This window comes from Mustela erminea, chromosome 9 (assembly GCF_009829155.1).
Source record: "Mustela erminea isolate mMusErm1 chromosome 9, mMusErm1.Pri, whole genome shotgun sequence".
Lineage (NCBI taxonomy): Eukaryota > Metazoa > Chordata > Mammalia > Carnivora > Mustelidae > Mustela > Mustela erminea.
In genome coordinates, this window is record NC_045622.1 from 3,568,045 (window position 1) to 3,584,175 (window position 16,131).

The 16,131-nt window shown below is 47.0% G+C and overlaps 1 protein-coding gene across 3 annotated transcripts; it reads right to left on the reverse strand.

Moving 5' to 3' along the window:
• Positions 1-2,072: 2,072 nt before the first annotated feature.
• On the reverse strand, positions 2,073-8,677 carry MSANTD4 (Myb/SANT DNA binding domain containing 4 with coiled-coils). 3 transcript variants are annotated; one of them, XM_032358790.1, is made up of 3 exons: positions 8,573-8,677; positions 5,122-5,722; positions 2,073-4,251 (listed from the first exon to the last, which is right to left on the reverse strand). In XM_032358790.1, exons 2-3 carry the CDS (start codon positions 5,581-5,583, stop codon positions 3,679-3,681), a joined length of 1,035 nt encoding a protein of 344 aa, XP_032214681.1. In that variant the 5' UTR covers positions 5,584-5,722; positions 8,573-8,677; the 3' UTR covers positions 2,073-3,678. The 3 variants fall into 3 exon arrangements, with proteins under 3 accessions (XP_032214681.1, XP_032214682.1, XP_032214683.1); XM_032358791.1 differs by having other exon boundaries at positions 8,531-8,648; XM_032358792.1 differs by lacking the exon at positions 8,573-8,677 and adding an exon at positions 8,276-8,517.
• Positions 8,678-16,131: the final 7,454 nt, after the last annotated feature.

Below are 16,131 nucleotides of genomic sequence, written 5' to 3' on the forward strand. Positions count from 1 at the left end.
TTAAGCTAATAAGGAGGCGGCGACTTAGACACACTGAGGGCCCGCCACGCCCCAGCTGATAGAAGAGCACTGAGACGGGACCTGTGGTCTTTTCCAGAACTCTTGTCTTTCATGATCTCGTGTTCTGTTGATTCTCAGGATGTAATGAAAGCAGTTCTTGGGGAAATATATTCAGGAAGTGTCGTGCAGGGAGGATTAGAAAGGAAGAGGCAGGAAGCTTCTGGAATTGACGGTCAATGCCCCTGCGCTAAGGACGACCTGGGAGGTTGGAGGCTGCAGATGGACTTTATATTCCAACTTACCCATTTTTTTTAAAGGTGAATGGGTCACATCAGAAAAATGGTAAAAATAATAATAATAATAATAGTAATGAAGGTATTTCCTAATGAAATTCATTAAGAAAGTTATTAGAACTTCTTTTATCAAAACTCAAATTGTGTAATCATCGTCTTTTCTCATGTCTCGCTGGTCACAATGCCTCTCTGGATGGGGGTAAATTAATCTCTGGAGACTTCGGCAGCCAATTTAGCATTTAGCCACCTCCCTCCCCCACCCCCCCGAAGATAGGGCTTCTCTGGTTGTCTCTTCGGTGTACATATGCTAAACCCTTTCTGATACGCACCCCAAAGAGATACATTCCACCTTCCTCCTCTGGGTTTTAATGAAGCCTCTAAACCCCCTGGAGTATATGTGTATAAAGGAGCACACAGGTCAGAAAGAAAGTTAGAGAAAGCAAACAGGCGGTTAGTATTCTGGGAGCTTTAGGAGGTACAACTTGTGGTCCGAGAAGAGCGACTGGAAAGCCTGGACAAATTACAAGTGACATAATTAAAAAAAAAGAAATTGTGAAGGACAGAAAGGCAGGAAAAGGTAGCTATTCATTTGAAATGAAGTATTCTCAGAGCACTAGGATCTGCTTTTCTACTCAGGATAGAAGTGACGAAGCATGAAGAGGTAGAGGCATGAAAAGAGGGGAGTAGCAAAGCCGGATAAAATGGACAAATGAGGCAGAAGGTGAGAGAAGCGAAGCAAGAATTCTCTCCAGTTACAAAGACCGAGTGTTCAGTTTCCAAGAAAAAGCCTGAGAGCATGCTCTGTCCCTGCAGATGGACGGGCCCTTCCTTCTTCTAACTCAGCATCTTGACTGAAGAGTATCCTCAGGAGCGGGCTGACCACAGACTGAGTTTCCGTGAACCCCCGGCCAACCTGTAGACCGGAGGAACCCAGCCGAGACCCAAGCCACCAACAGGAGGTCAGTCTCGTTTCCTTTAAAATGCCGAGCAACGGGAGCCACGGAGCACCCGTGTGGTGACGAGAGAGGAGCTGCGAACCCCCTGGGATGCATTCCAAGTGTGCCTGCCCAAGTGTGCCAGCCAGGTTTTCTAGTGGAGGGACCAACCCAATCCTGGGGGAAGGTTAAGGAAAGCCAAGGCTCTTCAACCAAGGCCCTGGAAGACAGGAAGCGGCTGCTTGAAAAAAAAAAATCTCCTCCAGGAACTTAAAGATTGGTCACCCAAAACAGTCTTCATGTTTGCTTCTAGGGAATTGCAGCCTACTGACCTTCAGTCCAAATGCTGACAGCATCTTGCATTTAAGTAGCAGGTTAGAGGTTAGATAGGGTTTTAAAGCAAACTATGAACACAGGCGGGGCAAGTGTCGTGGTGCCCACTGTACAGATGAGGAGATGCCACCGTGGGGCGTGTGAAAGGACTTCTCACACATGGTCTGCGGCAGAGCTGCCCTCGAAAGCCCTGCTTATGACTGCACCGCAGACTTTCACTCCCTGCTGGGAGGCCTTACGGTCAATATTGGCATTTCCTTTTTCAAGAATGTAACCGAATTGATGAGGCAATTTTTCCTTTCTTGTAAAAGTAGGGATAACATGACTTAGCTCAAGAGTTGTTCTGGAGAGCGAATAAAATCATGTAGGAAGAGCCCCGAGCACAGTGCCTGCCCCAGATGTGAGCACTCACAGATGAGGCTCTCTTACAGGCTTAAAAAACCTCAGTCCTCAGAACGCTGATATCACTGTAAACGGTAAACTTTCAGAGAGTTAGTATAGGCAGATTTCATTTCTACGGCAGAAGCATTTATTTTGGTTATAAAAAAATAAACACTATTTCAAAGTCAAAGTAATGAAGCAGAAGTATATTTTCTCCTTAGAGGTCCCTAGTCCAATCTCACACATGGTATCAAGACATTCTTAAATTAACAAGGAACAAATGCAGAATCCAGGTCATATCTGCCAACAGAAGAGATGGATTAAAGCTACACTGTCAGCCCTGGAAATCAGAGAATACAAAATGATCTCACATAGAGAGAGAGTCTCAAGGTTAGTGCACAGGGAGACCACCTGCACTGTGGAAACAGCACCTGCAGGGGGACTGAAGGCAAGCCACCAGTTTAAAAGCAAGCCCTTGGTCTCAGAACACATACCCCAGGGACTGAAGATACAAAACTCTGTTCCTCAGGGAGGGGGTGGAGACAATACATACCACAGACTTTCAGTGTTCCTTTTCTGAGTCTCAGACCCAAGAATAATACTCCACAGTACAGAGTAGGTCAGACAGTGCGTGGTAAGTGCATCCCTAAACCATTTACACACAGCTACTACCATCATCGTCATCATCACCACCTGACACAGAGGACATACTCCCCCTCCCCCACCCCCAAGCCCACATAGCTACTAGGACTTATTTAAAAAGTAACCACTCATTGATTTAAAGCTCATGGACTACTGGTACCATTTCTATATCGGTACCATTTTTACTAGCTTCCACCTTCATTTACATTAAGATTTAAGTACATGGTTGAAATGAGCATTTTTCTACTGAAACTTAAGATTATGAATTCAAAGAAAAAAGGGAACTAAACCTTATGCAGCACGTGCAGCTTTGAAAGCATCAACAGCTAGAGGAATGAACTGCTTTTCAAAGTGACCCACCTTGGGCAAACTGATATTCCCTGCACTATGCTCGGAGTCTCAGGTTAGAGATATAGACACGGGGATAAAATACCTAAACATCTTCGTCACTCCCTACGTTCAATATACTACACACGAATGTTACATAGTTAAAGGTTTTGGCCATTTAAGTAACTACCCATTTAAATATCTGAGGTTTTTAATATTCTGAAACTACAACCAAAGCTCTTGAGGGGGAATCAGGCTAGGAAAGGGTTTCTGCCCCTCAGCAGTACTGCTGTTTTGTGCGGGACCATCTGGAGGCGGGAGCCCTGTGCACGGCAGGACACAGGTAGGCCCGCTGGCCTCTACTCCCTCCATGCCAGTAGCGGACAACCAAAAATATCTCTAGCTGTTGTCACAGGTCTTCCGGGGGGCAGAATCACCCCCTTCTGGGAACCGAGCTAGAATTGTACGTGGACGGTAACTTGTCAACTCTGAGTGCACAGATGATACAAGACGCTATGTAATTTTACTCATTCAAGGAGTAGAGCACAAGGGTTTCTGCTATACTGTCTATGCTAGGGCCTGCCGCTGCTATGGAACACACGACTTCAGTATACAGGAACCCACACTTAATTGTCTTTTTCCTATCCCAAACACAGACATTAAACAGGAGAAAAACCAGAGCTAATCTTGCAACCATTTTTATATTACTGGATACAGAGAAAAATCTATGGTTTCCACACGTCCGCGCACCTTGGAACCGCGATCCATCAGGGCAAGTGTCCCTCCTTCTGAATTCGGAGTCTCTCCTTCTCCACTTGCAAGCGTTCCTTTTCAATCTGCAGCTTCTCCGACTCGAATTTCAAAAACTGCAGCCGATCTTTCTCCAGCTGCAAGCGTTCTCTCTCCAGTTTTAGCTTCTCTGCTTCTATGTCCTGCGGCTGAAGCACGGCCTTTTCCCCCTGGCCGAGTTCGTTCTCCGGGGCCGCTTTCTCCGCGCCCACGATCTGCAGCCTCAGCTTCTCGCGCTCGACCTGCAGCCGCTCCTTCTCCAGCTGCAGCCGCTCGTGCTCCAGGTCCAGGTGCCGCAGCCGCTCCTTCTCCACCTGCAGCCGCTCCTTCTCCACCTGCAGCCGCTCCGCCTCAATGTCCAGGCGCCGCTTCTCCAGCTCCAGCTTCTGTTTCTCGATGTTCACCAGCAGGTGGGGCTCGTCGTAGGCCGACCTGGACGGTGTGGAGTTCAGGGTAAAAAACTCGTCGATGTGGGGGAAGTCGGGGAGTTCGTTTTCCCTCCTGGAATCCGGTATGACGGACGACAACATTTCTTCCTCCTCAATCTCAAACTAAAAGGAAAAAGCAACTTTCAGTTTTTATTTCGATTTCACCTTTGTTCATGTGTCTAAACACGTCCTTCAGAGTTTCTGTATTGTTTTGAGAAAGTCATTTCTTTTGAATCTTGAAAAATATTTATAATAAATTACCTGATGTGACTAATACAGCTGACCCTTGAACACCGTGGGTTTGAGCTGGGCGGGTCCACCTGTTCCCCATTTTTTTTTTTTTTTTTGCTAAATACAGTACAGCACTGGAAATGTATTTTCTCTTATGATTTTCTTTTCTGTAGCTTACATTAAGAATACCACACGTGATAAATGTAGGAAAAAACAGGAGGTCATCAAGGGTTTGTGTTACTGTTAAGGCTTACTGGGAGTTAAGTTTGAGGGGCAGCGAAAACTTACGGCTTTTCCACTTGCGAAGCCAGTGCGCCCCCCCGCCCCAGCCCCCATGTCGCTCAAGGGTCACCTGTATGCATCATTTAAAAAAATTTTTTTTTAAAAGATTTTATTTAATTATTTGACAGAGAGAGATCACAAGCAGGCAGAGGGAGAGGAGGAAGCAGGCTCCTCGCTGAGCAGAGAGCCCGATGCGGGACTCGATCCCAGGACCCTGAGATCATGACCTGAGCCGAAGGCAGAGGCTTTAACCCACTGAGCCACCGAGGCGCCCCACCTGTATGCATCATTAAGAGAAACATATTTAGGTTCAAAGACAGATTAGTGTTATGGAGGAAGGAAAAATGGAATGACTTTCTTAGGAACTACTTTTAAGTGAGCTTGACAACTGGGACCTTTACTGTTCCTGAACTACCCTGAACTCCAACATCAGAACTAAAGGAGCGAAAAGAGAACGCGGACTCCCGGGCTACTACTTACTTCGGGACTCTGGGGATCTCTTTCTTCCTCTTCCACTTTGACCTCAGTTAAGGATCCACCTGCGTCCCGGAAATCCGCCACGTTCTGCCAATCGAAATTCGTATCATTGCGGAATCCTATCTTTTCATCGATCTCTTCGGTGAGAGAGTCATCCAGGTCGGACGTGGGGAGGGGAAACCCCGAGCCGACCAGCTTAATGTTCGCCTTCATCCTCTTCCTCTTCATAAGGGCCCGCCAGTCCAGGTACCGCCGCTTCACCTCGGTCCCTGTCCTCTGCTCGCCCTCCCCGACCGCGTTCACGCACTGCGCGATCTCCTCCCACGCCATCCGCTTCATCACGTTGATGGTCGTGTTGAGCTGCTTGGAAAAAATGACTTCTTTCCGCTTCGTGATTTCTTTCAAAAGGGTCTGAGTTTCTTGGACACTAAAATTGCTTTTCCTTTTCCTTTTCAACTGCTTCATTTTCCCAACGTAAGTGCAAAGAAGATGTGAAAAGCCGGGAAATGCGACAAAGCACAAGAACCAACGGCACCCCCCGGCTGGCCCTTTGTTCACATCAGAGTCTTCCGCTCATCTAGGAGCACAGGCGGGCCGGATGTTCCTGGGGAGAAAGAGGTCAAAGCCATCAGCCTGCAGCGTTCACGCGGGGAGCCATACCCCTGGCCGAAGACAAGCACACAGCTCTGTTCTGGCTCTGACCCGACCACCTCCCCGCGGTTCCCTCACCTGGGCTCCTGCCCTGGCGCCTGACCCCCACTTGTCATCCTTGGCCACCCCTGCTTCTCCACTTCCAAGCCATTCTCTCTTCCCACCCCACCGGCCGGCTTCCCGTCACCCGTCGTCACCCTCCTCCCGTTCCGGGCCTCTGTTGCACATGGGTGCCTCGGCTGGGGAAGTGGGCACCTGCCAGAAATGAACGCCCTGCCTTCACATTAGATGACAAGTTGCTGAGTGAACATTCTAGAACACTGGTAAAGGATCACATTTAATTAGTACTCTGGCCTACCATTCCTTATGTAATTTATATTAAAATATATATTTCCTACATATACTTATAAAAAAGGACAGAAGCAAAGTGACTTATACATTGTCACACCAGCCCAAATGTACTTCTTAGTACCTATGTCGCAGCTCACTTCAGAGAACTACTGAAGTGCAAACTTGGCTTTTGCCTTCCTCTACCATCTGTTTCAGCACTAGTGGGATCCGGGAGAGGATAGCCTACTTGTTCCAAGGGAGGTATCCTCAATATGTAACAATATGTCTAACAAACAGGAGGTACAAACACAACTTAAAACAAGGTGATTGGGGTTGGGAAAAGACAGAAAATGAAAGCAAGTAACACAAGGAAGGTAAGCTAACAAAACAAACTTCAATGGGCAAAGCATTGTTTAAAATGTTTAAAAGGAAATATTTAAAAGGAAAAGGCAGCCCCAGACAGTATGGGCAAGAATCAGTTTGTGAAACTAAGTGAAGCCTTTAGATAAATTCCCCACCCTTGATTATGCCAAAAAACGTAAGAACCTAACAAGTCATAAAACATTGTAAGGAGAGGGGCGCCTGGGTGGCTCAGTGGGTTAAGCCTCTGCCTTCGGCTCAGGTCATGATCACAGGGTCCTGGGAGTCCCGCATAGGGCTCTCTGCTCAGCAGGGAGCCTGCTTCCCTCTCTCTCTCTCTGCCTGCCTCTCTACTTGTGATTTCTCTCTATCAAATAAATAAATAAAATCTTTTTTAAAAAGTCTGTGATATTTATAAAAAAACATTGTAAGGAGAAAATTCTAAGTAAAAAGGCTTTGTTGCTACTATAGTCTGTATGGACCAATGATGAGTACCTAGGTTATCAAAGACATATTTTCAGTATGGAATCAGCAAGTTACATGTCCTTAAAAATAGAACAGAGAGCTAAAATAATATCAAATTCTGTATCATATTAAATACAATGTATTCATGGCTTTTTGTTTCCAAAAGATAAAGAATGTTTCAGAGCATTTCAATAGCTTCTTGAACCAATTAAAAAGTGCCACCGCATTTTTAAGGTAAAAGCATGATAAAAATAAAAATATTTACCAAGAGATGAGATGAATAAACTACACACAGCGACACAGGGGCATACGTGCAGTAAATATTATGTTAGAGGATGGATATGGCTTAGCCCAACATTATTCCTGTGTACACCTATCTTAGATTTCCAGACAGTTTTGACGTAATTATGTGAAAACCTCTGACATCTTCTGATTACTGTAAGAAAGTACCCAAATCAGTGCACCCTGAGTTGAAATTTGGTCGCGATTTTTGCACGGAGAGAAGCTAAGCTATGTTTCCAAGATCTTTTTTTCCCCTGTCCTTTCCTTTGTATTTTGATGCTTATATAACGGCTTGGGGTTCTGTCATCCACCACCTAGTAACTTACTCAAATATTGATTAGGCTCCTCCTATGTGCCACGCGCATAGTCCCTGTTCCCAGTGCTGGGGATAGAACACGTCACAGAGCGGGAAAAGATGCCATTTTAGATGTCAAATACTACCCCGTTTATATCGGTTGTGTTCCCTGTCTTTACCGAAGGGAATTCGGCAGCTGCAACCTCTAAAAACCCATAGATCTGGCATGCCCTAACACAGCCTTCCCAGGCCGGACATGGGTATAAGTAGTTGACTGATGTAATCCACCGAAGGCCTAAAATAACTGGGGCCGTTGTTTTTTCGCGGACTAACACTTGAGAATGAAGTTCCTAAATACTGTGTGATACGGCAGAATGAAGAGGTCCGAGGGAAATCAGGCGCCGTCAATTCTGGGTCCCCCCCCCCAAAATAATTTATATTTGTAAATTCGGTAGGCAGGTCAGAAAAAGAAAGCATCACAGAATATCCAAACTTTCCCCAGCTCCCTCCTCCCCGCGCCCACATCTCCTTCTAGGAAATTCCCGTCCCTGCCGACCAGGATGCGCTCTTCTCGGAAACTTGCGGTAGGTAAGTGAAGTTTACTTGGGGGCCACCTGTTACCAGAATGAGAGGACACCTGTCCCCCGGCCCCGCCGCCTTCTGCGGGACCGCCCCGGCAGGGCCGCCGGGAAGACCCGGGGACTCGGAGCTCCCAGGAGGCCACCCCGGGGGAGGTGGCGCCCGCCCGCCTCTGCCACAGCGCGGCGGCCGCACCTGCTGGGAGAGGTGGCGACCTGGAAGGCAAGTCTTCTTTCTGTTTACTAAAGCAGAGTCCCGACTCGGTGCGCGGGAAAGTCCCGCAGCCTGGGTTCAGCGGCCACAGCCCTCCCACCGGCCCCGGGCGGGCCGCTACTTCTAGGAGCGTCGTGGTCCCGCTGCGACGCAGATGCGGGGCCAAGGCCGGCCCCGTGGGGACCGCCACCTGCCGCTGAGCCCCGCCGGGACCTTCCCCGCTGCGAGGGCACCCACCGTCCGCGGAGCTGCCGCCTCCTCCGGGACAGACTCTCTCACCTGCGACCCCGGCGGCACCTCCGCCCGATCGCCTCTGAGGGGGCTAGGAAAAAAAGATGCTTCATTGATGCCCCGCCCACTAACTTCGCCCGCCCCCTTGCCGCCACCCACTGGCTGGTGCAGCTGCCACTCGTTCTAGACGGCTCACCCATTGGCCCGGATGGTATTGCCATTCTGGCTGAGGGCCCGCCCCAGGTCTGGCCTCACAATGGGAATCGAGTCCCCAACCGGTTCCGGGTTAGTGCCCTGGAATTCCGCCCCCTTGCGATTCGCGGCCTCCCGCTCTGCGCTCAGGCGTTGGCGTGAGGCTCTGTCACTCAAGTGGGCTCTAGAAACCGATTGGCTCCTGGCGATCAGCCTGCGGCGCTTTTCCGCCTGATTGGGTCCCTGGCCATCCCGCCTCCAAACTCTACCCCTGTCCTTGACCCTCACCTGTTAAAAGGGCGAAGAGGCGGGGGGTTGGGGATGAAAACTTGGCGTTGCCCCAGGTACTTTCGGGGTTTCTTTCACATTCTGCTCCAGCAAGTGGGGCTTAGTTTGGCCTCAGCGAAATGCCCGTGGTTTCCTCACACCTCAGCCGGTCCTCACACTTGCCTCCAGAGTCCCTGGTCCCGTTGACCAGCTCTTGCTGGTTTCCCGCGCTCCGCGCCTTCCTCCCTGGCGGCCCAGTGCTGGCTGCCCGCCCCGGCTCTGGCGTCCCTGAGCGCTGTGTCTGTGGTCCCTCCTTCCCCCTGTCGCCGGGGCGGGCGTCTGGGCGTCCCTGGGCGCAGCCACACTCCTGACAGGAAGGGCAGACCGTCTCCCAGGAGCTGGGCTGCGTTTCTCTCTGGCTTCACTTGGGCTTCGTCTCCGAGCCACATGCCCCGCTTCTCCCGCTCTCCTTCCCCCACGTCTCGGCTCTCAGTCCCCAGCCTGGAGAGTGGCTCTGGGACGCCTTGTGCTCACCGCGGGGCCTCCGCCGGGAAAGGCCTCTCGCTGCCTCTTCCCTGCCGGGCGCGGCCTGGGCTGGCAGTTCTGTCAGAAGGAAGCCCTCCTTCGTCTCCGCTCGCCGGCCTCCTTCCAAGCGGTCTCGGGTGTGGCCGGCCCGGCAGGCCGATGCTCAGTCCCATCTCCAGCTCTGGGGCGCCTGAGAACGCGTGCCGCCGGGTGTTGCCCAAGGCTGCACGGTGCGTCTCCGCTCTGTACCTGTTCCGTCCTGCTGCAGCCCTGCCCCGGCGCGCCCCTCGCCTCGGACAGCTCCTGTCCCCTGGGCCCTGTGGTGGGTCTTCCTAGTGCACTGTGGTCGTGTCTCGGCCTACGCGGTGCCTGGAGTGTGCGAGGCACGCAGAAGGCTCTGGTGGGTCAATAATGAAACATTCCGGGGGAGCGGTGCCTGTTGTCGGGATTCCCAGAAGGTCGCGCCCATAAAAGCGAAGCCCCGGTGAGATACACTCCTGGAGATGGGCTGATCCGTTTAATCTTGCCGAGTTTCACTGGCGAGTCTGTGTAAGAAGCGTGCCTACACTTTTGCCTAAGTAGGACATAAACATGTTTTCCTGAAAATTACAAGAACTTAGATTTTTATAATTTTGACTTTTCTTTGGGTGGGTGTTTCCCGGGTGAGTGCGGTGAGAAGGTGAGAAAACTATCCATCCCAATGATGACCGCTTTCTCTCTGTTCCCTTTCAGAGTCTGTCCGCTTCTTGAGTCTGTTCATGGGCTTCATTAACACGGATAACACCTAGACCGTGGCAGTAAGTATTAAGACCCTCTGCTTTCAGAGGAACTCTCGAAGGTTCCTGCAATCAAATCTCCATCTCTTTGCAAGGCCTTTTCCAGGTAGCCTCACTGCTTTTTCTCAGCTATGACTTGCAGGAGTGCATGTGGACCAACAAGGGGTCATGGAGGGTAATCCAAAATGCCTAATACTAGGACCCTGTTATGAACCTGATAGTCTGTTAACTGATTTGATTTTTGTTTTTACTGATTTCAGAGTAGAGGTAGAACCCCAGCGTTCTTACACACTTATTCTAGAACTGAGCTGTCCAACTGTTGTAGCCACTAGCCAGAAATGTGGCTAGTAGAACTGAATAACTGAAGTTTAGTTCTATTTAATTTTAATTAATTTTAGTTTAAAAACAATTCAATTCAGTCACTGGAAATGTTTGGAAAACTTGAGTTATGTGAATCTACTTTTTGAACTGTAAATTTTTAAAAAATTTAATTACAGATGGAATAGGGATGCCTGGCTGGCTTAAGGTGGTAGAACCTGTGCCTCTTGATCCTGGGGTCAAGCGTTCAATACTACACTGGGTATAGCGCTTGCTTACTTGCTTACTTAAATACATAAATACGTGCATACGTACAGACAGGATTTCTGATAAATTAGCATCCGAACTGAGAGGTACTGTAAGAGTAAAATAACACAGGATTTCAGAGATTTAGTTTAAAAATGTACGATGCCTCATTGATGATTTTCATACTGATTACAAGTTAAATGATAAAATTTTGCATAATTGGGTTAAGGAAGATATATTCTTAAAATGAATTTTGCCTGTGATTTGTTTTTGTACTTTTTAAATTGAGGCTAATAGGAAATTTAATCTTATACATGTGGTTTGCATTATATTTCTGTTAGACAGGCTGTTCTAGGTTGTGCGTGGCCACAGCTTATTAAAAGTCTCAGAGGGCGCCTGGGTGGCTCAGTGGGTTAAGCCGCTGCCTTCGGCTCAGGTCATGATCTCAGAGTCCTGGGATCGAGTCCCGCATCGGGCTCTCTGCTGAGCAGAGAGCCTGCTTCCCTCTCTCTCTCTCTCTGGCTGCCTCTCCATCTACTTGTGATTTCTTTCTGTCAAATTAATAAAAATAAATAAATAAATAAATAAAAAATAAAAGTCTCAGAATGAGAATGTAATCATTAGCTAAAATATTTCTATTTCACTACCTATTTAATCAAAGAGAAAGAAGAAAGTCACAAGTTCTGTCTTTCCTCCAAATGCAGTTTAGTTAAGAAACAAGTCACCCAGTTCCCATGATAGAACTTAACATTATATATGAACAGTCACCTCATCACGCTGTCTCTGCCCTCCAGGTTTGCCTGCACATGGCCTGCTTCTTCCTGTCCCATGTGGTACTCTTATTCTGCAAAACCTTCTTTTTCCTGACAACCTGAGAACAGATCAACTTGGCCTTTCTCTTAAGAGTTCTGTGCTTAATACATACTCTGTTTAGATGTTCACCGTCCTGCCTGCCCTGTCTCCCACTGAGCGCTAGCACCTTGCACGTTACCTGTTGGGCTGACAGAAGTGTATTTGTTGACTTGAACTGAACATTGACAAAGCAAAACTTACTGTATTTTGTCCTCTGTGATGTTCCACCAACTTACCTGCAATTTTTGTCATCCCTCAGTTAAATTATAAGGGGGTATAAAATGATATTGAATGTCTTTCGGCACAAATTTCATGTTTCTAGAAACTTTTACATTGAATGGAAAGCCAGTGTGGTTCTTAAAGAAAGTGTTGTGGTTCCTCTCCTTTGGTTTTTCTCTTATAACTGGAAAAAATAGGAAATGTTAGAACACAGGCTTTTAAAAAATGGTACTTATAACAGCAAGAGGTAGGGAGAGCAGATTTTAATTTTGAAGATCATTCTGGTACCAGATCTTGAGAAGTAGTTGGGTCCTGGTGTTCTGGCCAGCATTGGCTGAGGCTGGGTCGCCATTTTGTTTATGGTGGGAGGTTTGGTTCCTACTGGAGTAGCCTATGAAATAGTGTGGGCCAGTGCTTATTAGAAAAGTCATTCATAATAGTCTTCCAGAAAATCACCTGTACAGGGCGTTGCCCATGGGAGAAACAGATCGATTTTAAATCTATTCTTGTGATTTGGAATGTGTGCCCTGGTCACTTTCTATTTGGAGTCCGTTTTAAAAATTCACTCTTGGTGTATATACACTTTTGGTTTTTCTCTCCCGTTTGGCAGTCAGAGAGGCCTCTTGTTGAAAACAGTTTTAACGGTTTTGTGGGTTGACCATCTGTCTCTTTGAGTCCCCTGCAGAATGAGTTTTATTCGTGCAAAATAGCCTATATTTTAAATTGCCCCATTCCAAATATATACTGAATGTGTAGTGAAATTGATCTGACCCTTTTTTGCATTATATATCAACAGAAAAACTGCAGAAATGTCATTTTAATAATAAAGATTAATCACATTGTTTTCTCAGTTTGAGAAATTACTGTGACTTTTTGTAACCTCTTGGTTGTTTTATGTGGATGCACATTCTTGAGTTCCTTCTATAAGAATTGTACTGAGTTTTGGAGCCGGGAGCTCATCAGTCACTGGCCAGTTCTCTTTCTTCATCTCATTTTGAAAATAATTATTGAATACTATTCCGTGCCAGCCATTGCCCTAAGGGCTTCCTCTGCATGAGTCTATTTCACTATTACAAGAACCTTTCTATTCCTTCCAGTTTGTAGGGGAGGGACCTGAGGCTGAATGCTGGGAAGTGTGTCTCCCAGGCTGCACAAGGGAACTCGCATTTAAGCCCAGGTGGTCCCCACACTCACACCCCGTGCTGGGCCCTCACTCACAGCAGGTGTTACGGCTCCCTGCCAGGACATTTAGAAAGATTATAGAGGAGTAGAGAGACAACGACTCCTCTCCACCATACACACCAAATACCATCTTTTCCCAAACATTACTGGTCTGTGTTATAAGCTCCTCAAAGGCAGGGATCATGTCCCTTGTCTCTTATCCCCAGCACAGACCTTGCATTCACTGTTTGTTCCCAAACACGTTTTGACTTGGGCTTGTGGCATGGATTATGGTCGTAGAATCCCCTGGAGCCGTGGCCTTCGCCAGGAAATCCATCAGTAGTTAGGGGCTGACTGACAGCTGCTCTGTACTACACTGTCTGTTGCTTTTACTTCACTTCTTCGCCATTTTCCATGGAGAACCTTCTGAATACCAGAGCTGTATTGTCTCTAGGCAAAGTTTGTTCTTGACTTTTTTCCTGTTCCGATCATTTGTCCGTGAGGAGGAGTAATGGCTGTGGTCAGAACACATTAACACTAACACAGATGTAAGTGGGATCCTGAGTTGGTCCAGACAACTTGCCTTTGGTGACTCTGCTCATTTAATTGTTTTTCTTTAAGTGCTCTCTGTCCCCAGTGTGGGGCTGGAACTCATGACCTTGAGATCAAGAGTCACAGGCTGTCCTGACTGAGTCAGTCAGATGCCACTCATTTAAATTTTTAAGACAGGAGCCATGATTGCTGGTGAGACTTTTTGGAAATAAGGAAAAAGGCTGAAGGGACACGGGGCGGTGCGGGGAGGGGGGGGAGCATTTCACAAGATCTAGTAACAGAGAGCACCTCAAATTTTAGCTTGTCTCCCATTCCCAAACACACACTTTCTTAATACTCTTGAGCACGGTTCACTGTCTGCAAGGCCAAGAAATGAGAGTACAGATTTAAACCATAGTTAACAAGGCGGTTACAGGGGATCCAGGTTATTTGCCATTTTTCAAAATGATTTCTAACTTCATAAAAAGATAAATACAGAAGACTTTGTAATCCTACTTCCTTTATAATCTCTGTCTTTTATTTCTGTCCTCACGATGTCATCCTTTTGGGTCTGTCTTACAAGAAAGAGTGGTTTGTGACTTGTCTGGTCACTAAGCAGTGGTCGGCCTGAGACCACATCAGCAGGAGCCTGGCCCCCAGCTCTGGTTTCCCTCCCTTCTCCCGTGGTCAGCTTCAGAGAATCCTGTTCTGCCACTTCAGAGAGCATATCAGACTATTTGATTTCTCAAAAACGTAATGATATGGAAGACAAAAGACAAAAAAACAGAAGATAAAATTCACCCGTGTTTTGTCTCTCCCCAATTCCTCCCATCCCCTTCATTCCTAGCTGGAAAATACCATAGCTACACTTGCTCGATGCCAACCAGGCACCAGACAGTAGTAAGTACTTCACTCATCTCGTCTTTTATAAGGGGCTTACAATTAGGGAAACTGAGGCATGGAGTTGAGGACACATCAGCGTTTTATGAGAGAGGAAATGGGCTTGGGAGTTAGGAGGTTATCTTCAGGTCACACAGCAAGGCTGTGGGGGTACTGAGACCCCCTGCACGGATCCAGCCCCTTGTTTCCCCAAACCCTTGTGAAGACTTCCTCTCTGGGCGAGAAACAATTTTCCCAAGTTACCACTGAGCTGAAAAAAGCAGAAAGCACTGGCCCCTTACAGAGCTGTTGATAACGTACCAGCAACTCCTGCAGCGTGAGCTGTAGGTCCAGACCTCCCTCTCAGAGGCTCCATGCCATCCCCTTCCAGATTCTCTACCTTTTCCGGGTTTTGGTTCTTGAACTACCCTTAGCTCTCCACTGTGATCACTAACCTTCCTTTTTTTTTTTTTTTTTTTAAATTTTATTTTTTAATTAAGTTTAAAATTTTTTAAATAAACATATAATGTACTTTTATCCCCAGGGGTACAGGTCTCTGAATCGCCAGGTTTACACATTTCATAGCACTTACCATAGCACATACACTCCCCAAAGTCCATATCCCCACCACCCTCTCCTGACCCCTCTCCCCCCAGCAACGCTCAGTCTGTTTTTTGAGATTGGGTCTTTTATGGTTTGTCTCCCTCCCAATCCCATCTTCTTTCATTTTTTTCTTTTTCAACCCCCTAAACCCCCCATGTTGCATCTCCACTTCCTCATATCAGGGAGGTCATATGATAGTTGTCTTTCTCCAATTGACTTATTTCGCTAAGCATAATACCCTCTAGTTCCATCCATGTCTTTGCAAATGGCAAGATTTCATTTCTTTTGATGGCTGCATAGTAGTCCAGTGTGTGTGTGTGTGTTTGTGTGTGTGTGTGTGTGTGTGTGTGTGTGTGTGTGTGAGTATACACATATATATATATCGCATCTTCTTTATCCATTCATCTGTTGATGGACATCTAGGTTCTTTCCATAGTTTGGCTATTGTGGACATTGCTACTGTAAGCATTCGGGTGCACGTGCCCCTTCAGAGCACCATGTTTGTATCTTTAGGGTATATACCCAGTAGTGTAATTGCTGGGTCATAGGGTAGCTCTATTTTCAGTTTTTTGAGGAACCTCCACACTGTTTTCCAGAGTGGTTGCACCAGCTTGCATTCCCACCAACAATGGAGGAGGGGTACTAACCTTCCTTTTTGTACCCCTCCTTCTGCATGGCATTCTCACCACTCTCTCCCCTGCTTTTTCTTCTAAATCTCTCCCTTTTTTCTCATTAATCAAAAATGCATACTGAAGCATGTTTCTACTCTTGCATCTCGTGATTGAATAATTAGTAATAATCTGGTTGCTAGTCATAAGTTTCAGAGTGGACAAGTAACAGATTTTATCATATTTTCTTCAACACAAAAAGCCCCTGAAAACCCCAAGTAATTTCTTTACTAATTTTGGTGGACCCTTAGTTGCCATCATCCTACTATGTATTTCTCCTAAAAAGAAACAAAAGTTCTCCTTTATCCATTACTATTTGAGGTTAAACTTCAACATCTAATAAATTAAGGGGATGTTTATATGCGTTTAA